We start from the raw sequence: 22,588 nt of genomic DNA, 5'->3' as shown, positions 1-22,588 counted from the left end.
ATTTTCAGCCCAATTCAAACTAATAAAATATTAATTTAATGCCTTAATATGTACAGTCAGCTGCCAGAGAGAGACTGTTTAACCAATAGCATCAGAAATGGCATACCCACCTGTTCTGTGACTATCCCATTACTGAATTGCATCAGTTCTTGGGAGAATTCCCACCTTCCTCCCTTTCTCCATCCAGACTCTACCCCTACTGGCATAAGAGGCCCTCCCACTTTGTCTTCATACCAGTAGGCTGGCAGGCAAAGAAAGCAGCTGCACACTGGAGGGAGGATTGATCCTGATCAGGAGGTAAGGCTGATGCCTGGGAGAGGCAGAGCGGTGATCACTGGACATCTCTCAGTGCTCCCATGCCTACTGTAACTGTGCACAGGCAAGCCAGAGAACCATAGCCTGGGACGAATCTAGGACACCCACTCTGCATGCCATCGGGAGAAGTGCCCGATGGGCAGCAGGAGTCAGGGTGTCTAGCATGAGTAGGAGGGAGGTGATGGATTGAATGCAAAATCCCAACTAATGACCAACTCAGCAACAGGTGGCAGACATAGCTTTAAGCTAAGTAGGAGTTTTACTGTGTTCCCTAGTGGAACTGTCCCCCTTAGGATCCAAGACCTCTAGACTTATTGAGGCTAAAGTTGCAGGGATGAGAGGGAACAAATCCCCTGTGTGGGTCACTAGCAGTGATAATGAGCAAGTCTGACATCTTTGCTCTTGGAATTATATAGTCTGCCTACTGGGGCCCAGAACCATAATGTAGCCATTGGTTTAAGGCATATGCTGCATCCTGAAAGATGACACTCCCTCCCCCCAGTGCCCTCTCCAAAATCCTGCTCTGCCTTGACTTTAAGAGGCTGTTCCACTCCTCTATCAAGCCAGTAACTTCTGAATGGGGTGGTGGGACCAGTAGTCCAGTGGTCATATGTTCACATTGAGTCCCTTAGATGAAAGAAATATTACACACTGTACTCCTGAGCCTGGTGGGAGCTGAGGAAATCTACTTGTCTTACCGGATAGTACCATAACGAGGGCTCAGCATAGATCTCTCCAGCAGGTTGGACATTCAACAGGGCTGGCAGCTAGGTCAGTCTGTTTTTTTTAAATAAAGAAAGGCAAGCTTTCACATGCAGACCCTCACTTGAATTGAGTCTGGAGTCTTGGAAGTTCGACTACTCTGTTCTGTTATCCCACAAATTGGAGGTTCTAGCAGGAGAGCACAGTTACCCCTGTACCTTTGACTAAAGAACAGCCCTTCTCCATGAGGACAGGTCATCTTTGTCAAGTGAATGTACAAGTTTGCAGGTGGGGGGAACACGTAGAGTGGTGAAGGAGAAAGGAGACACCCACATAGCAAGCCAGATCAGCCCAATCAGTCCTGCTGAGCCTTGCACCATGGGAGATATGGACCCGCATTGCAGGCAGATTGCCCTCCCACCCCAGAGCAGTCTTGATGACAGGGGCGCCCACCGCAGGGCCCATACACAAGTTCCAGTGCTGCTACCAAGGTTTCTCTATTTAGGAGCCCATGATTTAGGCACTAGGGTGCCATGGAGGAAGCTCGTTGACATCTACTGGCCAAGTTGTCCAGTTGGTACCTTTTCTGCAGTGGATCTTAGATGGGCACTAAAGCACAATTTAAAGATCTTTGCCTTTTGAGCTCATGACCATAAGTACATGTGCCTCTCCCTCTGGTCAGGTCATGTTGTAATGCCCATCCTAGTTACTGTTCTGGAAGGGGTTTGGGAGGGAGATGGGGAGAACGTAGAGAAGAGTAAATGTTGTCTTATATACTTAATCTTGCAACTTCTGCATAGTCTGGGGGGTTGGGAGAGGATCTTTCTCCCAATAAGGGGGAGTAGGCCACTGCCACCAATCCAGTGGGTGAAGAGTATGGATCCAAAATTCTCATTCCAAGTTTTAGGCCCTATAATAGCTACAGGCTATGAGCCCAAAATGACCAAGTAGCTAATTTGCCCCATCTGAAAATGTATCCTTTTCTTAAATTCTGCCACTTGCTCTTCATCTCAGTCTGCCTGGAGGTGAGGAGCTGAACATCAGCAAAGATACCCTCTGATTCTCACACTGGGCTTACAATTGTTGACAAATGGGAGCCTGTCACTTTGTCTTCAGTACCTCAGTGGTACTTAGCAGGAGACTCCCAATTCCACCATTCTCTCTGAAGACCTTGCACCAGTTGGCACATCACTGCCCACCTGTATCTGATCCCAGCTCACCACAGGTGAAGGTCCAGGCAATTAAACCACAGCAGGTCAGGGACAAGGACTCTTGATACTCTGTAACACCACCGATGGTGTCCTCATTGCCAACTGGTCGGCCAGTGACTCAACACTAGAACCCCATTGTTTCTTGGACTTCTCCTGGTACTGTCTTAGGTCAGGTTCCCAAGAAGCAGATTGTGCAAGTGTGTTATTAAGAAAGGGCTTTCAGATGAAACCTAACACAGCGAGTGCAGAAGACAGGGCAGGGAAGAAGTAAGTGTAGATGTGGGTTTGGCTGAAGTCCAACATTAGCCTGATCCCCTAGGAAATACTAGAGCAAGATGGGACCACAGGGGTGTCATCTTGGGACAGAAGGGTTGACTTTTATACCCTGAACTAGGAACCCATTGGTGGACCACAAGCAACACTTGGGGGAGGATATAACTTCACAGGCATTTCCTGGCTAGACAGCTCTGGTCAGCTGAGGTCAATTCTCAGAAGAGCACAACTGTGAGATATCATCAGCTAACTTCGAAGCAACTGGGAAGTAAGTGAATGTACCAGCCTGATAAAGAGAAACTGGGCAGGGTTTCAACACTCTCTACTATAAAACTGTGCATGTGGCCTATTTGAAGAAATTCTTTATGAAGACTCCCACTTTTTCTTTTCTTTTCTTTTTTTTAAGCAGAAAAAATTTCACAGAAATATTTGGAGGAAGGTTCAGAGATTTCCCATAAGCCCCCACCCCTGCACATGCATGGCCTCCCCACCATTGGCATCCTTCACCAGAAGGGAGAAGCTGATGGACCTACACTGACACTTGTACTCATCCAAAGTGCTTCGTTTACCTCGAGGTTTGCTCTTGGTTTTGCACATTCTGTGGGTTTGGACAAATGTACAATGATATGTACACATCATTACAGTATCATACAGAATATTTTAAATGACCTAAAAATCCCTACTCTGTGTTTTCATCCTTCTCTCCCCGACTAACCCCTGACAACAAATGATCCCTTTACTATCTCCTGATAATAAAAATTTTGAATTTTCCAGAATGTCATAAAGCTGGAATCATATAGATTGCAGCCTTCTCAGATTGACCTTTTACACTGAATAATATGCATTTAGGGTTTTTTTTTTTTTTTTTTTTAATGTCTCTTTTGGTTTGATAGCTCACTTCTTTAGTGCTGAATAATATTCCATTAGCTGGATGTGCCAGTTTATCAGTTTACCCACTGAAGGACATCTTGGTTGCTTCCAGATTTGGCAAATGTGAATAAAAGTGTCTAGAAATATCTGTGTGCAGGTTTTTGTATAGACATAAATTTTCAACTCCTCTGGGAAAATACCAAGCACACATGCTGAATTGTATGGTAAGAATATATTCGATTTTGTGAGAAACTACTAAACTGCCTTCCAAAGTGACTAAGCCATTTTGCATCCCCACCAGCAATGAATGAGGGTCTCTGTTGCTCCACAGCCTCACCTGCATGTAGTGTTTTTGTGTTTAAGCTACTTTTCACAACCCAGCTGAATTCTTTGTGTATTTATTGATTTTAAGGTGTCAGCCAATTTTCTCAAGAGCTGACTGGTTTTCATGAGCCTAATTAGTGAAAGGTCATCTCAGCTCACATCAACACAATGGTCATTCTACTGCCACCTCTTTGTCCCCCAAACCAGGCAGCCTTCCCAATATTGAAGGTTGCATATGCCTCATACACGGACAGATATACAGACATACACAAACATGTATGGACACAGTTATAACCAAGCCCACACTAAATGACATCCCTTCTTTCTTCTGCTCATGCTGTGCCTTTTGGGCATGATGATCTAAGTTAGCAGGAGAGAGACAGAGCAAAGGAAAGAAGGCACCTGGATAATCCTCATCCTTATGATCTGGGTGAAGGAGGAATTATAAATCTATATCAATTGGTTCATATCTCCTGGTGATCATATTTGGACATCTTTGCCATTGTTGACACTTCTGTCCTCAAACATATCAGCTCATAAAGATCTCTTTATGGGATTCTTGGCCCATGAAAACACCTCAAGAGCATGACATATATTATGAACTGACTAGCTTTCATAGGTTCAGGTTTTTAAAGTCCCAGTAATCTGAAGAGTCACCTATTAAATCAACAACCTAATAGGGTGAGAACTGAAGTCCCAACACATTTTGTTGGTCTGGTGGGCCCCAGCTGAAAGAGAAGCCCAACCCAGGCACCTTACCTCTCTTTGAGTTTTTCAAAGTAAGAGGAAACTGGAACCTGACTCCATCTAACCACCACAGTAAATATGAGACAGTGCTAGGAGATATGACCAGCTACTTAGGACATATAAATTCAGTTTTATCTTCCTTCAAAAAAGTTTTTCACAAGCCAACCTGAAATCTCCACAGGAAAATAAAACAAAACCTCCAGCCTCCCAAATTTCTTGCTACCTTCCATGGAGGAACAGTCCTGATGAAAGATTTATGGACCATATTCTGGAACCAAGATTTTTCTCAACCCTTATTTTTCCTGGTTTGTACTAAGAAGAAAATAGGTCACTTTTCATTTTCCAAATATAAAATTTTATAACACCAACACGCCCTAGTTGACAATCACTGTCTTATTAAATGGCATTACTATTAATATTTGTTGACCAAGTCTGAACATCTGATTTCTCCATGAGGTGACCTTCTTCCTGTTTAATTTGCTATTCATGCTCATTAACATCCAAGAGTCCAGAAGCCTAAAGAAGAAACTTATTCAATCTTGCCCTGGGGTGGATGAGAGTGGAAAGGGAATTCTGGGTCCAGGCTTGTTCAATGACTTTTATACTTTCTAAGTGCTCAATAAATGCATTTTGAATTAAAATGTCTTCTAGTGACCTCTGTAAAATTAAGTATGTGCCTGCAGATGTACTTCGTGTTCCTCCAAGTTAATCACAAATGGTCTGCTGTGGACTGTTCACACCCCACCCCATTCACATGTTGGAGCTCTGACGCCCCCTGTGGTGGTATTTGGACATAGGGCTTTTGGAAGTGAGAGGGTTAATGAGGTCAGGAGGGCAGGGCCTTAGGCTAATGGAATTAGTGTCTTTAGAAGAGACATTGGACTGCTTGTTCTTTTTCCTGCCCACGGAAGGTGGAGGTCATGTGAACACACAGTGAGGAGGCAGCCCTCTAAGCCAGGAAGGGGACCTCCAACTAGCATCGACATTCTGGCACTTGATGTCAGACTTTCAGCCTCCAGAATTGTGAAAAGGACGTTTCTGTTCTTTAAGCCACTTGGTCTGTGGCATTTTGTTTCTGGCAGCCTGAGCTGACTGAGACACAATCCAAAAGCCCAAACTTCAAATATTAAATTCCCAAGGCTTTCTTTATGGGCAGTGGCAGAAAGTATAAAGTAGATGTTTAAAAAAATTATCTTTAAATAGTTAAGAACAAGAAAAGATGATAAAAATAGCATATTCAAAACCCTATGAACCCGTAATCTATGGTAGGTCCTTAAAAAACGAAATATTAAAATGCCTACACACCTGCTTTCCTTTTTTAATTCTGCACCCAATTCTGCCTGTAGGAAGCTGATGTACAAAGTGATTAGAGCTGAAATCTTGCAGAGAAGTACCTGAATCAAGAGCTCTGAACCTTTCCACAGAGAGTTTTGGGAAGAAAATTCAAAATTCAAAATTCCTGGAGAGAGCAAGAAGTAAAGCGCCACCACCCAGCATCTGGCTTCCAAGGTACAGACCTTCTGGCGCTGGTCTTACCTACAACAATTACTCCTTCACAGAACAGCTCTTCTGGAGAGGGAGTTACCTCTCAATGTGAGACTTCTGGCTGAATTCGAACACCACAAATGAAATAGCAGGAAATTGATTTTATGTCATGTAGACGGTGTAACTGCTGTCCTTTCCCCTCCCTCTTACTTCTAAGGGAGGGCTGGGACTCAGGCATGTCTTCCCCAGGAGTGTAGCAGTGGTGTCACCCCTGCTTCTGTGCTCCACTCTCCATTGGGTCCTACCTTTCATTCCATGGGTGCTGGAGACTGGCTCTTCCTTGCTGGTTGTAGCTCTATCTGTGTTTGCAGTGCAGGGAACACATTCCACTCCATTGCCTTTGCTTTAGGGAAATACACAGGAACACTGAATCATTGCAGAGAACGGCACACACACTCCTCCTTCTACCAGCTGGAGCAGTGCTGGCTCACGTTAAGTCTCCAGGTCCAGCTTCTCTCTCCTCCTTTACCTGTGGTCTAAGACCTGCCCCAATTCTGTGGTGACATTCAACAAGGGTATGTTCAAAGGACACCTCTTGCTGGATAATACAGTTAATATCTAACTGGCTGCAATTTTTTTTTTTTTTTTTTGGTACCAGGGACTTAACTGCTGAGCCATATCCCAGTCCATTTTTGTATTTTATTTAGAGACAGGGTCTCACTGAATTGTTTATGGCCTCACTAAGTTCCTGAGACTGGCTTTGAACTCTTGATCCTCCTGCCTCAGTCCCCCCAAGCCTTACAGACATACACCACTGTGCCTGGCATGACTGCAAATCTTTTTTTTTTTTAAATTTTTTTTTCAGTTGTCGATGGACCTTTATCATCGATTGATTGATTGATTGATATGTGGTGCTGAGAATTGAACCCAGTGCTTCAAGGCATGCTGGGCAAGCACTCTACCACTGAGCCACAATCCCAGCCCATGACTGCAAACCATAAAGGTGTGGAGGTGAGGAGGAAGATTCCCCTTCTGGCTTCTCAAAAACTCTTTCACTGGCTCACTACAGTTCCCTCCTCTGCTGATTATTGGCCTGAAATGCCAACTGTTGTACCAAGTCTTTTGGATTAGATTAGATCTCACACCTACTAGATGATGGAGGTCCAAGATGAACAAGATGTGCCTGAGCTAGACCTTGGCACCACCCCCACCCCCGACGCTGTTTGCAGAGTAGTTTGCAAGTGTCACTTGATGCTTCAATGAGTTCTTTCATTCACTAAACATCTACTGAGCACCTACACAAGTGCCAGGCCCTTGTAAATGAGGGCCAAGGAAAGTTAAAACTAATAAGACAAGCTCCATGCCCTAGTGAAATTCATGGTCTAATAGAGAGAAAAACTCAAAAACACATCATGAAATTAAAATATGATCTGCTAAACACTGTAAATAGAGAGTCCTCCATAAGACCGTGGGTGCAGAGAGTAGGGAGAGAAACTCGGTTGTTTCTAGAGCCTTCACTGACTGACTCCTACCTCTATCATCTCTTTGAGTGGCTCCATTAGGATCAGGACAAATAAGCCTAGAAAATCTAAGTGGGGTCCTGCATCAGAACTGGATCACAGTCTAAGGTTTATCCAGAAAGTACATAGTGGGTTCCTCCTTCCTGCCGTGGACAGGGAGAGGAATTATAGAGAAAGTTTACAAGTGGCAGACACAGATGGGGCAAGAGGCACCACTGAGGCCTGAACCCTGAAGGGAGTGTAAGTGCAGCCGCCTCCAGGCAAGAGGGCCTGAGAGAATAGGGATGACCACAGGGCTCTGAGCGGACAGAGGGAGGCTGCAGGAACGGCCTCAGAGGGCATGGGATGCCCGCTCAGCAGAGAGGAGGACAGGCAGCCATGAGAAAATAGGAGTAGAAATGGAGGTTCTCATTGGAATATTAAAAACAAACAAATAAACAAACAGATGCAGGGGCAATTAAGGGAGATTTCAAAGTGGCAGGCATGACCACAGCTGACTGCACAGCGAGCCAGCACTGGAAAAGCCACCCTCATCTGACACTGGGGTCAGGAAACAGATTTTTTTTTTTAAAAAAGATTGGAAATTATTCATAACGAGTTCAGTGTTGAAAAAAATCTAAAGAAGAATCATGTAAGATCAGTATGAATTATCCACAGCATTTGATATTTCTTAAAAAAAAAACAAAAACACTACTCACCCAGTGGTTGCTTCCAAATGTAGATTTCCTTGGCCTGAAACAAAGCAAAACAGCACTCTCAAATTTAAGCTATTTTGAATAGATTTTATATATTGAGTTTACATACACATATACATAGAGAAAATACTATAAAGTATATCAATTGTATAGATTTTATTTTCCTAATAATTCAGAAAAAGTTCCTTCAGGTCCTGGCTTGCCTGATCCTGGCAGCCTCCACTGTTCTCTGACCCATCCTGCTGAGCTCTCTTTGTACCTGATCTCTGGGTCCATCCATGTTTCAATAATTAGCTCCCTTAATACTGAATTAAGAACTAAACAATGTGCCTATGAAGTGCTTATTTTTTCTACTTGAACCCAAATTATTTCACTATTTGTTAATTATTTAACAAGCCCCTGGACAGTAATAAGAATCACATTCTTTACTTGAATGTCATCCTAGGTATAAGAATAATGAAAGATTTCAACTCCAGTGTCTTTCCCACCTGTCTGTCCCCTGGTTGCCTACAACAACCTAAAATCTGAATTCACCAGCCTGATATATGAGACCTACTTTCTCATCTCAGTGGTATTTCTTCCCACTCTGTCCATGGCCTCTCAAACCAGGATTCAAATCACCACTGCATATTCCTGCTGGGAGGTAGCTCCATGTTCTTTGAAGGTCCCTGGGGCATCCTTTTATTATTCATGTGACCAGAGGATGTTGCCCAGTTGCTAGGATGGAACTGTGGCCTTGGTTTCTGCCAGGACCAGGGCCTTGCCTTGTATCCCACCTATGTGCTGCCTGCACAAAGCTGCCTGCCCCCGTGGGCTTTCCCCACAGCCCCATGTGCTCTCCATCACAGGCGGTCATGCCATGAATGAGGACATCCCAAACCACAGGGCCCGCCTCCCTCCTTGACATTCCTAGCTGCAGTGCCCCATGCACTGGTTACATTCTCCTCTTCCCTGTCCCAACCCTAGCTAGCGTTGTAACGCCCTCTGGATATGATGCTCTCTTCAGCTGGGCTGTCTCCAATCCCTCACTGGCTCCCAGTGTCCTCACCCATGTCCCTGAGGTGTCTTGCACATTGAGCATAGTGGTTAGGCCCAAGAATTCCCAAGGATGAAAGGTGACTTAGGGTGATGCTTATGTGCCAGAGTTTTGTAAACTGCTGTCACACACAAGGTGCTGATGTTCTTCACTTCCCTGATCTTGGAACTTGGGCACCACTCTCCCCCGTTGCCTGGGTTCCCCTGAGTCTGCATTCTGCCCCTGAGAGCCTTATCTCCTCACAGGGTCAACAAGACCCTGGCTCCTGCTCACTCACACAGTCCACTGTGGCCCTTTCTGAGTTCTTAGAGTCCTTGTAAAATGTCACTCATGGTGACATTTCATCAGACCCTGCCTGGCTCTCCAGACTCAGAAGACCTGGCTCTGTAGTAGATAAACTGAGTGAAATTGACTCTCGGTTTGCATATCTGTGAAAGAAAGGGACTGGGACACCTGTGGGGTTTTCAGTTCAGTAGTTTTTTTTTTTTTTAATTTTAAAAAATTTTTAAATGGAAACTACATGCTGGGTTCTGGTTCTGCTTGTTTTCTGGATTTTACCTTCCTGTCATAACCTAGAGAACATGGTGTCAGACCTTGAGGAGGGTTTGGGAAATGTGTGTCTGAATTTTAATTGAATAAATGTCTTGCTTTCCAAACAAAGGTGTCGTTTACTACAGGACAGGACCAGTCTGGGTAGATTCAGTTAAGATTAAATTGTAGATTTAGCTCAATATTGTGGAAAAAGTCAATAGACTTATAGATCATCAAAGTGATGTGTAGATTTTACACAATCCCAATCAAATCTCAGCAAGCTTTTCTTTCTCTTTCTTTGTTTCTTTCTTTGTTTCTTTCTTCCTTTCTTCCCCTTCCTTCCTTCCTTCCTTCCTTCCTTCCTTCCTTCCTTCCTTCCTTCCTTCCTTCCTTTCTTTCTTTCTTTCTTTCTTTCTTTCTTTCTCTTTGGCAGAAATTGATGAGCTCATTCTAAAATGTGTAGTTGGCCCTCTGTATCTCTATATTTTCCTTCCATGGATTCAACCAACTATGAACAGAAAATATTTGGGAAAAATGCATCTATAATGAACATGTGCAGATGGTTTTTATCTTATTCCCCAAACAATATAGTGTAACAACTATTGCATAGCATTTATATTGTATCAGGTATTATAAGTAATCTAGAAGTGACTTAAAGTATACAAGAAAATGTGCATAGGGCTAGGGGTGTAGCTCCATGGTACAGCATTTGCCTAGCATGTGGGAAGCCCTGGGTTTAATCCCCAGCACTACAAAATGAAATAAAAAAAAAAAAAAAAAAAAAAAAAAAAAAGATAAAAAGATGTGTATAGCTTAAGTGTGAATACTATTCCACTTTACATAAGGAATTTGAGCATATATACAGAACCAATCCCCCATGGATATCAAGGGACAACTGTATATGAAAATGTAAAGAACACAGAATAACCAAAACAACTTCAAAAGGAAGAACAAAGTTGGAAGACTCAAACTATCTGATTTTAAGACTTATTATGAAGCTATAGTAATTGAGATAGTAAGGTATTTATGTCATGATAGACAAATAGATCAATGAAACAGAATAGGACATCCAGAAATAGATGCACACTTATATAAATAATAGTCTCACACAAATGGTCAGTTGGAGAAAGAAGAGTCTTTTCAGCAAATGGTATGGGCCAACTAGATATCAATATGCAAAACGTGAACTTTGGTCCATATCTCACACCATATACCAAACAAAAACGAAAACAGCAATAATAAAATCCCTCAAAGTATATCTTTGCCATTTGTATATCTTCTCTAGTGAAGCATTGATTCAAATCTTTTGTTCGTTTTTTTCTTATTGAGTTTTGTGAGCTCTGTGTATCTCTTAGATACAGGTCCTTAGATAAATGCTTTGCAAATATTTTCTTTCAGCCGGGTGCAGTGGCACACGCCTAAAATCCCAGCAGCTCAGGAGGCTGAGGCAGGAGGATCACGAGTTCAAAGCCAGCCGCAGCAAAAGCAAGGTGCTAAGCAACTCAGTGAAACCCTGTCTCTAAATAAAATGCAAAACAGAACTGGAGATGTGGCTCAGTGGTTGAACGCCCCTGAGTTCAATCCCTGGTAACACCCCCTCCCCCAATTTTCTTTCTTTCAGTGTGTGGTTTATCTTTTCATGTTTTTAAAAGTAAATTTGAACAGTAGGTGACTTTAATTTTGATGAAATTCTGTTTTTAATAATTTTATGGATTGTGAAAAAAAAATCAGTAGTAGCGATCTCATTTTGGGACAACTCCATTTTTTGTTGTAGTGAACCCTTTATGAAATTGCTGGCATGCCAAAAAGAAGTTATTTGATGAGAAGGGACATCCTGAGGACTGTATATCCTATACTTTTTCCTAAAAAGTGGTATGGTCTGTGATGGTCTTTGCTGGACAAATGAGCTATAGAAGTAAGTTTATTCTCATGTAAATCTTTTTTTTTTTCAACCCTTAAAAATACTCCCTGGGTTCAATTCCCAGTATAAAAAAAAAAAAAAAAAAAGAAAAAGATAATACTCTCTAAACCCTTTCCAAATGGGACACAAGGACACACTCTGGTTTCTGGTGAAGTCTGTGCTCCCTCAATCATAATTCTAAGATCCCAAATAAGTGCCTTTTTGCCTGACAGGTCTTCTGAGCCTCTTTAGATGACAGGATCATGGTTTTAGTGGCTTCTCTGATTAATCTTTGTCTAAAGGCCATGTACATTTTCTTCTGTATCTTCTTCTAGATGTTTTATGTTTTATAGTTTAAATTTTGCATTTAGATCTTTGATCCTGAGGACTGTCAAAATACTTTTTTTTATTAAATTGCACACTTCAAATATGTGTAGCTTATTATGTCAATATACCTGAATAAAGATGTTTAAAAATTGTGGTATAAGTTTCCTGTCTAAAAACTTTAATAAGCTAAAATGTGCAGCCCAAGGCACTAACCCTATACTAATTCCATAGTTCTGGGGTGGGACCTAGACACCTGTATTCAAGCCTTTTAAGTCATTCTTATGCAGGTGGTCACTAACTGCACTTTGAGAAATGCTGATCTAAGAAGTAAGCATTTCTAGAACAATCTTGTGACTAGAATGTTGCTCCTGTGAGAAACCAAGTTACTTTTTCCTACCTTTTCGCTTGAAGTCTTTAGGTCACTCAGACTCAGTTACCACAACATACACTTAAAGCACTATTAATAGTTGAAAAGCAAAAGTAAATCATAGCTTTTTCCCATCTACCTTATGCAAATTAAAATCAATGATACAATCTTATTACTTTCCTGGCAGAGGCTTAGAGTTTAAATCAAGAACTTTGGTGACTTTGTTGTGACAGAAAACTGAAGTTGTAGTTTTCCAGTCATACTTCTCATTGTATCTTTCTGTATCTTTTTCCACATCTTACCATATGGAAAACCCCTCAGCTGCATATCCTCTGCACCCACCCTTGGGTCCTCCCACTAGATGATGATCAGAGGAGACACAGGGTGAGAAATGGCTGCATTCTTACCAAGTCTCTAAAGACAAAATTTATCTTTTCATTTTTATACAATTTTCCTTTCTTTATACACCTGTTGTGTGTGTGTGTGTGTGTGTGTGTGTGTGTGTGATTCTCACAAATCATTGCCAGAATAAATGATAGATTTTCATGTGAAACTGACCTTAGCAACATTACCTGACAGGAATATTGAAACTCAATTGATGAAGCTTGGTGTAAATTTCCCTGCCCCTGCTGTTATGAGGAGGATTGAGGATCCTTTGAAAGACACAGACGTGAAAGGGTAAAGCCTATACAAAGACAACTTTTAATTATGGTAAGTGAGGGACATTAGTGAAAATGGTGGAGGAAAAAACTTCCAAAATTTTTCTTCCGTGAAAGCATGGGGCTAAAGCTGACAAAAATTGTCAGTAAAATTTTTTTCAGAAAACTGGAAATTAAAGGCTTGCAGTGAAATCTGGAGAACATTTGTTCAAAATGAACAGCTGACCCTCAATCTCAGTAGTGAGATTTGTGGTGTCTGAACTCATCCTATTCCTAACTTCCCTTTCTTTCTTGGAGTAGCCTTGGAAAACAACACTTTACAATGATGGCGAAAATTAGCATGCAAAAATTAGCTCAAAATGGATCAAAGATCTAAATGCCAGAGTTAAAGCTATACATTATTAGAAGACAACATAGGTGTGAATTTTCATCACCTTGGATTGGGCAATGCTTTCTCAAATATCCAAAATACAAGCAACCAAAGTAAAAAAAACAAATAAATTGAATTTCATCAAAGTAAAAAAAATTTTGTGCTTCAAAAGACACTATCAAGAAAATAAAAATAAATGCACAAATGTAATAAAACAAAAACAAACTTGCAAATCTTATTTGAAAGGAGTTCTGGTATCCAACTAGCACTACAACTCAACCATAAAAAGAAAAGCCAATTAAAAATGGGCAAGGGACATAGATGTTTCTTCAAAGAAAATACATCAATAGGCACATTAAAAGATGCTCAAAATCATTAGTCATAGGGAACTGCAAACCAAAGCACAATGAGCTACCACTTCATACCCACTGTGATGGCAATAATAATTAATAATAATAATAATTATGGACAATAACAAGTGTTGGTGAGGAAATGGGGAAAATAAAACCTTTATACATTGCTGGTGTGAATCTGAAATGGTGCTACTGCTTTGGAAAACAATTTGGAAGTTCCTCAGAAAGTTAACTAGAGTGAACATAGGATCCAACAATTCCACTTCAATACCCAAGAAACTTAGAAATGAGGACTCCCACAAAAAAACCCCTTATATGAAAATATGTAGCATCATTATTTACAATAGCCACAAAGTATAAATAACCCAAATGTTCATCACCTGATGAATGGATAAACAAATATGATTGCTCTAATGTGAATGTGTCCTCGAGTGTTGGAAATTTGATCCTCAGTGGAAGGTGGGGCCTAATGGGAGATGTTGGGTCACGGAGCACTGCCCTCATGAATAGGCTCTTACGCTTATTGTGGGGTGGTTTTGTTATCACAAGAGTGGGCTCCTTATAAAAGGACAAGTTTGGCCCCCTTTGCGTGTACACACATGTGCATGCTCTTTCTCCCTTTCTTTCCCTCCTCTTTCCTTCTGCCATGGGAAGATGCAAAGAAGACCCTCATCAGATTCCAGCTCCTTGATCCTGGACTTCCCAATCTCCAGAGCTGTGAGCCAAAAAATTTCTGTTCATTATGAATTACCCAGCCTGTGCTCTTCTCTTACAGCAGCACAACCTGGACTAAGACAATGGTACCTCCATACACTAGAGTATAATTTAGCCACAAGAAGAAATTACATGTACTGATACATGTTACAATGTGAATGAAAAAACCTGAAAAAAATTCTGCTAAATGAAAGCATCTAGACAGGAAGAGTTACTTTTTTTCTGATCCCATTTATATAAAGTGTCTAGAATAAGAAAATCTAATACAGACAGAAAGTAGATCAGTGGTTGCCAGCAGCAGGGAGAGGGGAAAGATGGGGAGTGTTTGGTACCAGGTACACGATTTTTTTAGTGAGGTGTTATAAAAACGTTCCAGTTTAGAATTAGAATCAGAGGGGTGATGATACAACCTCATGAATAGGCTGACGCTCTGGAATTCTAAACTTTAATAGGAGAGCAAATTTTATGATATGTGAATTTTATCTCAACTTTGGAAAAAAGGTAACAGTTTCTGAAAGGCAGCATTGGCGATTTGAATCCCTGTTCATATTTTCTTGGGTGGATTTTTGATTTTTGATTGAGCAGTTGACCTTAGCAATTAGGTGTGTGTAAACACAACTAAAAGGGACACATCAGTGCAACCACACACAACTATACACACAAACCCCACTTAATTTAAAGCAAGCACAGGTGCATCCAGGGCCCGTGAAAATGTGGCCTCAGTTATTTCCCTGGCAAAGCATTCTTTGACAACAACCCCAGTCTGCATCCACTACAATCAGAATAACTTTGCAGACTGAAGTCAGCAGAGATAACCTACCTTTAATATTGTCTTGTTGTTCCACCAATAATTTACTTATTTCTGAAAACCAACAATCTCTGATTTCTTTTGAAGTTGCCTGCAATTACAGGTAAGAAATACTATGAGTATCAGATCACCCTAAGTGTTAAGCACAGGGCTTTTGTTCTCTGCGTGATCTTTAGAGTAACAAGACAGAAGACCCTCATCAAGTTACGGAAACACAAGAGGGAAAGAGCAAAGGAAAACCATGGACAAGGTATGGACTTTACCTGCAGTACGTATTTCTCAGGTCCATTTCGGTTGGCAATTTCAAACTTCTTACTGCTCCCCCTTCCAAGTGGGTGAATTGAAAGTGTCACCAACTATTGAAAAGAAAGACATGCTCTGCACCACATTTTTCTGACATTTAAATTGTCAGTCTGCCACTCTAATCCTTTCTATCCTTAACAGTTCTCTTCCATCTTCCTTCCAAGTGTTTTTGCTGTCCCTAAGGCAGTATAAAATAGTCTGGACAGTATCCTCTGTCCCCTTCTGTTTCAGAGACTATGCTTTCCATGAGGAGGGTTGTAGTGCTCAACATTTAAGTGAAGAAATCATCACCTCTTCTTTAACACCTACTCTACAAATCTCAATATAATGGTAATTGAATGAGTATCCATTAAGAAATATAAAGACAACTATACATAAGTTCATAGCTTTAATCACAAGATCATAAGTGAGTGTATGTGTATGTCTGTGTGTCTGTCTGTCTGTCTCATAGCTAGCAGGCTGTGAAATATTTCCTATTCAGCTGAGAGACAAGACTTGACGTGGACGGAAGGTTCATGGACCCCCCAGGTCAGAGTCAGGATATTGTCTCCATTTACATACAAAGCTATAGCATTGAGCATGTCCAGGCAAGCTACAGTAAGGTCCCTTTTGTCTTAACTAGCATGAAGTCACCCCTATACCTACCCCAGCCCTGTCCAGGAACTGACTATGAGCCCTGAGTCTAGAGTCAGGCAGACCTGGGTGTGGATTCCAGTTCTGTTGTGAAGTATATGGCAAATTAACTTCACCTCTCAAAGCTTCAGTTTCCTCCTCTATAAAGTGAGGGGAACCATCTCTCTCTTCTCTGCCCCCAGGGTGGTGGTGACTCCAGGTATATTAGGATCCCCTTTACCTTCATCCATTTCTTAAAGCTGTAATGAGGAGAGGGTCCCTGGTCACCAGGCTCCATGCGAATCTTACAGAACATGATTCCTCTTTCAAATAGATAGATTTGCCTTTGGCTGGGTTTAAATCTAATAAAATCCTTCATTTTGTAACGATCCTTGTGAATTGTCCAGACATTGAAAGGGCCATGCATCAACAGCTTGCCCAGTTTCCCGATATCATCCTTTTGAGAACGAAAAAAAAAAAGAAGAAGAAGAAAGAAAAGAAGCCATTAAAGTACTTGGCAGGTGCACAATGCTTTGGGGTTTGTTTTCAAGTTATAAAGCACATTTATTTGAACTTTACAATTCTAGAAGTGCCACTTGGGATAACCTGTCACTAAATTAAAACTACAATTTTGCAGGCTTTGCTGATCATGGTGTCATTTCATCATGAAAGGAAATAAGTTCAGCTATGCAAGGGACGTACATAAAGGATGTTAGGAACCTTGGAACTGCCAATATAGCTGCTCTGATACTCCTGTCTTACCATTCACTTTAGTTTGCAGAATTGTTTTCTCTTCTTTGTGTTTGATAGCCTATTTAAAAGGGTCAAGAATTTAACTTTTTAGTTCTGTTTAGGAGACAGAATTCTTGCTGCATATGGACCTGTGATGGTGGGGGTTCCACCTGCAACCTCACATCTGCTCCAGGGAACAGGAGGCTTGTTCCGAAGGGGAGAGCATTGCACAGCGTCTCCTTCATAGCATTGCAATAGGAATGGTAATTACATTTAACTCTGTGCTTTTCAGAGTGATGAACAGTGACAAAATAATCCCAAATGACACATTTTTTATAAGGTCTGTTTGGCTCCAGGGCACACACCACGCTGCCTCTCCTTCCCCAGGGAGCCTGCCTTTCCCATGTGTCTGTGGGAAGACCAGACGAGATGACGCTTGCTCTCTCTCAGCTCTCTTCCAAGGGCAGTGGAGTGGAAAGAACTAAAGGCGTGTTATCTGGTATTTTTAAAAAATCAAATTACTTAAACCAGATAATCAAGAATTTATGTCTATGAATCAGAAGAATTCTTTTGAGAAGGAAAAGAAATTATTTGAACCAGGCCATGACAAATAAATTTCCCTTAGTTACACAGAGCTGAGATAAACCTCCACAATTTTTGAGAGTTAATACTAGAAATATGTATAGTATTTAGAACAGATTGGAAATGTTTGTGATTTACTGTTTATATATTGAACAAATGGTGAATATCCTTTTAAAAAACATTGACTGTACTTCAAGAGCAATCAAGTCTAGTCATTTCTATGGTGCTTGTGGTATATTTCCTGGGTTAATTTTCTCTTTTTGCTTTGTAAAGTTTACATGTGCAAACTGGGGAAATGAAACCCTCACAGGAATGAAGAACCCCAGCCTTGGAGTCTTCTTTCCCATGAGCATGAGGCTCTTGTTCTGTATTGCCTGGGTTCCACTTGACCACATTCCATGATGACCCTTGAGGAGTTTTTCACTCTGTGTCTTTCAGGGACCCACTCATATGTAATCACCCCAGCCTTCAGCAATGGCTTTCTCCTTTAAACCCACTTAATTTGTATCTGATAAAGGTGTAAGTAGTGCAGGAAGTACATTTTAGTCAAGGTAACTGGCAGAAGTGGGTGCTTAATATTTGCCATATGAACAACTGTTATTGGTAGTTTCTATTTTTAAATGAACTTATTTCACAAATTTCTTACACATTACAAAAATACATACAAGCTAGGTAGACAGGAAATAACTGCAGAAGTTAAGAAAAATGAAGGTAGTAAACTATGATAAAGAGGTGGTACATAAAATCCATGTGAACTCATAGTAGTTTCGGCTCTAACCTTCTAGCAGACAGTATGGAGGGAAAAGGGGTGAGTTATATGATTCATTATGTCTAAAGGTATACGCACACCATGCACAGCAATTCCTGATAATGCATATGAAAAATTCCTTTCATAGATAAATGGTTACTAGGTCACTGGTTCCATCCTCAACTACATCCCACAACAAATAGATGGATGTATTTGAGGTAAAGCTGCTACTTACAATACACATTAGAACACACTTGGTCTGTGTGGAGGTATCACTTCACAGCACAGCTATAAAAGCAATTCTAAAAGAGGCCAGGAGGATGGAGACGAAGAGTAAGTCCAGGTACACACTCTCTAGTGAATGATGTGTAGAAGACTGGGCGAAGGCAGGAAGGTGTCCAGCAAGGCCACTGGCTATTGTAGAGGAAGCAGCCTTGACCTCAGCCCTGCTGAAGAGGTAACCTTCAGCAGCAATGTGTTTTTGCTACAAGGGATTGAACCCAGGGGTGCTTAACCACTGAGCCACAATCCCTAGCACTTTATACTTTTTATTTTGAGACATGTCTTGCTAAGTTGTTTACAGTCTCACCGAGTTGCTGAGACTGGCTTTGAACTTGTGATCCTCTTGCCTTAGCCTCCTGAGTTGCTGGGATTATAGACATGTGCCACCATGCCCAGATAGGTGGCAGTGTTTTTGTACTTCATCGCCTCTGAAATCTCCTCCTCAGTCTACCTGTAGTCACAGCTGTTTTCAAGTGTGTGAGTCCAGAGAAGGGCCAGCAGTTGACACAGGGCCCCAGGGTAAAAAAGAATTGCTGGGTGACCGAAATGATCCCTCTGTAACTGAAAAAACTGAGGAGGAGGCAGTGACGAGCAGGAGTCACAGCTGTGGATGAGCCATGGAATCAATGAGAAGGGAGGAGAGGAAGAGGAAGAAACCCTGATGGAGGGAAGGAACCGGTAGTCAGTGGGTAGAGGAGAGGACAGCGGGTATGTGGTTGTACCTGGAGCACAAAGGCAGGTGCACTGCTGAGAACCCCAAATCCCTCCCTAGGCCAAGGCCCCAGAGCTGCTATGGGTCCTGGACTTGTTCAGTTCTCATCTCCAGGAGCTTCTATATGCCACTGTTCTGACTCTCCCTGCAGCTCTGTGAGTTAACTTTTCTGGTAAACCCACCACCAAAAGTCTCTGGAGGGAATCACTGGATCTTTCAAGCCTGGTTGAAACATGGCTGTGCATCTTTTGGGTCATCTTGCATAGATAGTCTCGTGGGCTTATGAGAGGACTGGACACCTCAGTGCTTTAGGCCCAGTCTTCAGCGGGCAAAACCACATGCCCTGTAGGTACAGTGCTGGTGAACAGCAGGCACACACATTTAATAACAGCAGGACACGTGTCTACATGGAGGCCACCCAACTTCCAAAGGAAAGTGGTGGGGAGATTCCCCCAAGTGGGACCAAGCATGGTCCTCGGACAGTTCTTCAACCAACAGTTTCTTTTCTTTCCAACCAGACTGTAGTTGGAAAGGCTTGAGACCACATGCAGAACCATTTTCGGATACTTGTCCCCTAGTGTTTATTCATTTATTGTCATTTAATGAGCTTTGGGGGCCGGGGACATGAAACTAAATACTCAGTACTGTGAGAGAGTATTGATTTATTCAAGTTCATTCAGTGAAGTCCCTGTACTCGGTTGAATAGCTTCCCCCAAAATATTCATGTTCACTGAAGTCTCAGAATGTGACCTCATCTAGAAAGAGGATCTTTGCAGATGTATTTAGTTAAGATGAGGCAATACTGTATTAGGGTGGGGCCTACTCCAATGACTGATGTCTTTATAAAAAGAGCACAAATATAGAGACCCACAGCAGAGGGAAGACAGGCATGTGAACTCGGAGGCAGACACTGGAGCAATGTCTGCTAAGGAACTCCAAGCATTGCCAGTGACCACCAAAAGCCAGGAAGATTCTTCCATGGAGCCTTCAGAGGTAACGTGGATCTGTTGACACCTTGATTCTGGACATTTAGGCTTTGAAACTGCAAGAGAATAAATTTCTGCTATTTTAAGTCACTCTGTTTGTGGTTCTTTGCTATAGCAGTTTCAGCAAATCAGTATAGTCCCAAACATATTCTAACAGTGACAAGGAAGTGTGGCTGTGTCACATGGTGTGTTGTTGAAGAATTTGATGCTTATGCATTCAGAGATGGGACTCAAACAAACAAGCAGTGACAAGTCAGATAGCCCCCACCATATGAAACACCAAGGCAAAATAAACTAGTATCATTTTCACATTTGGGCAAGAGCTCTGATAGAAGAATTTCAAATGTGACTATATGGGCCTCTGAAGAATCAGCCTGAGAGAATGAATCTACACACACTAGAAAGAGACCTATCTGGGTGCTCAAGTCTTTGTTCTTGGCAGCGTGAGCTAATGCGACCAGGTTCTACACTTCTTGCACAAAGAAGCAGGAAACATCTGGATAAATGCATTAATGCACTGCCTGGTTCAGAAATGGAAAGCAGACCCAGAGAGTAGTGATCACAACAGGCAGAGGCGAAGAGCTCCTTCAGTTGCAGTAACTCAGCAGAAGGGCCACTGGATCAGCATCTGCTGGGTGCCAGGCAGAAGTCGGGTGCCTTACCTGGGATGTAGGCCTCACTGACTCCTGACAGTCACGTTTTGATGCAGGTCTCATGAGAGTGGGAAGATGTGCAAGGTAATTCACTGAGTGCTGAGTTTATCTACTGGGCCTTATCTCTGTACTAACACTAAAGTAAGGAAAGTAGAAACTGGAACAGAAATAAAACACCTGGCCCTAGCCCACAATGAACTTGTAACTAAAAATATGCCCTTTATTGAACTATGTGCATTTGTTCTGAGAACGAAAAATATCTCATCAACCTATGCTATTAAACTTTGGAATTTGTTCTTGGCAAGTCAGGCTTTACATGCATCTTTATTATTCATTAGATAATTTTTTTAAAAAATCTTTTTGTTTTCAAATGAAGGGAAGTAAATTACAACTCAGCATCTACAAATCTGTTTAAAAACTTGTTAAAACATTTGTGACTTAATTAAACCAAGGACCGAGTATATACAACAGGGAGAAAATGTAAATATTAGAAAGGATTCCTTTTTCTAGTTGTTTTCATTACAAATTGATCCACCAATGTTCAAATTCCATCCTTTTCAAAACCAGGTTAATATTGGGTTTAAGGAGAAAAACAAAGAGGTTAAGCTCTGGATTTATCCATGCATACTGCAGGTGATTGTGAAAACTGGGCCAAAGCTCTATAAACTTGAGTCAAAAAATCTTTGATCTAGTGATCTGAATTAGTAGTAGTTGTGATATTATGTCAATATTAATGAGAACCAGATAGAGTATAAACAGTACTCTGAATAGGAAGTGAGAAAGAAATAGCCTGAGCTGATGCCCACGTACTCTTGGGTTAGTTAACTATTCATTCCATGGATTTGCTCTTGTATCAGAAAAAGTTAAAAATTCCAATTCCTCCATAATGCAATAGGATAAGTTTACTAATGTATTAGATATAATAGCAGATTAAGGCCTTAAGAAAGAAACTACAGAGCATATGCCAAAGGTACAATTTTAAGGACATATGGGAAAAAAGTCCTTTGAATTTAGTGTAAAATTTCAAAAATTTTATAAACTGGTTCATTTTAGTTGCATATAAGCTGGCTTGGAATGAAACTAGGGCAGATTGCTATTTCCTCATATTTTAATCATTTTTTCCCCACAACTTCCTCCCCCTTTTTATTTACACTCAGAATAATAGCTGGGACTTCCTGCTGTGTATTGTTTCCAGAAAATTTATTTATTAAATTCAGGGAAATAGATATCTAATAGAAGTAGCTAACGCATGATTTAAGATTTGAAAAAAGAACAGAAAGATGTGCCAAAATTATTATGCAAATTGTTTCCTTGATGCTGCTTAGCTGAAGAAAGAGAAATTATTACCAAGAAAATGATGCCTCCCCTACACACCTTAACTTTACCCTATAGTTCATGAATACCTTCTTGAATCATGCATCAGTTGTAAGCAGAGACCATTTTGGTGTCCCAGAGGACAAAACAGCATCGCTGCCCAGGGTCACAGCAAACCCAGTAGGGCAAAGTTTCTTAGATGCTGTTCAAAGAAATACTAGGAGGAAGGGAAATTAAAAGATCATTTTTCCCCCTAATTAATTTGCAAGGTTTGATTTATGACAAGGACAGAAAAGAAAGATCATTGGATCTTCTGAGATCTCAAAAAACAGCATGGTAAGAACCAGGTTAAAAAAAGAAACAAAAAAGTAAAAAGAAAAAAAAAAAAAGAGTAGGAAAGTTATCTGTCTGAAATGTAATGTAATTCTCATAATGCCGAACCCTGTTCGGTGAGCAG

At 41.2% G+C, this 22,588-nt stretch overlaps 1 protein-coding gene across 2 annotated transcripts in view; it reads right to left on the bottom strand.

The window, feature by feature from the left end:
- The window catches only part of MCF2L2 (MCF.2 cell line derived transforming sequence-like 2), a 232,997-nt gene that overhangs the window by 5,720 nt on the left and 204,689 nt on the right, over positions 1–22,588 (bottom strand). For both annotated transcript variants that reach the window (XM_079101236.1, XM_079101237.1), the window contains 5 exons: positions 16,364–16,579; positions 15,471–15,563; positions 15,220–15,298; positions 8,146–8,179; positions 6,233–6,330 (listed from right to left, as the gene is read on the bottom strand). In XM_079101236.1, coding sequence (XP_078957362.1) covers positions 6,233–6,330; positions 8,146–8,179; positions 15,220–15,298; positions 15,471–15,563; positions 16,364–16,579 — 520 coding nt within the window. The remainder of the gene's footprint in view (positions 1–6,232; positions 6,331–8,145; positions 8,180–15,219; positions 15,299–15,470; positions 15,564–16,363; positions 16,580–22,588) is intronic.

Source organism: Sciurus vulgaris (genome assembly GCF_902686455.1).
Source record: "Sciurus vulgaris genome assembly, chromosome: 10".
NCBI classification, from domain to species: Eukaryota; Metazoa; Chordata; class Mammalia; order Rodentia; family Sciuridae; genus Sciurus; species Sciurus vulgaris.
Note: the sequence above shows the minus strand (reverse complement) of the source record. Positions and strands in the feature narration are given on the sequence as shown.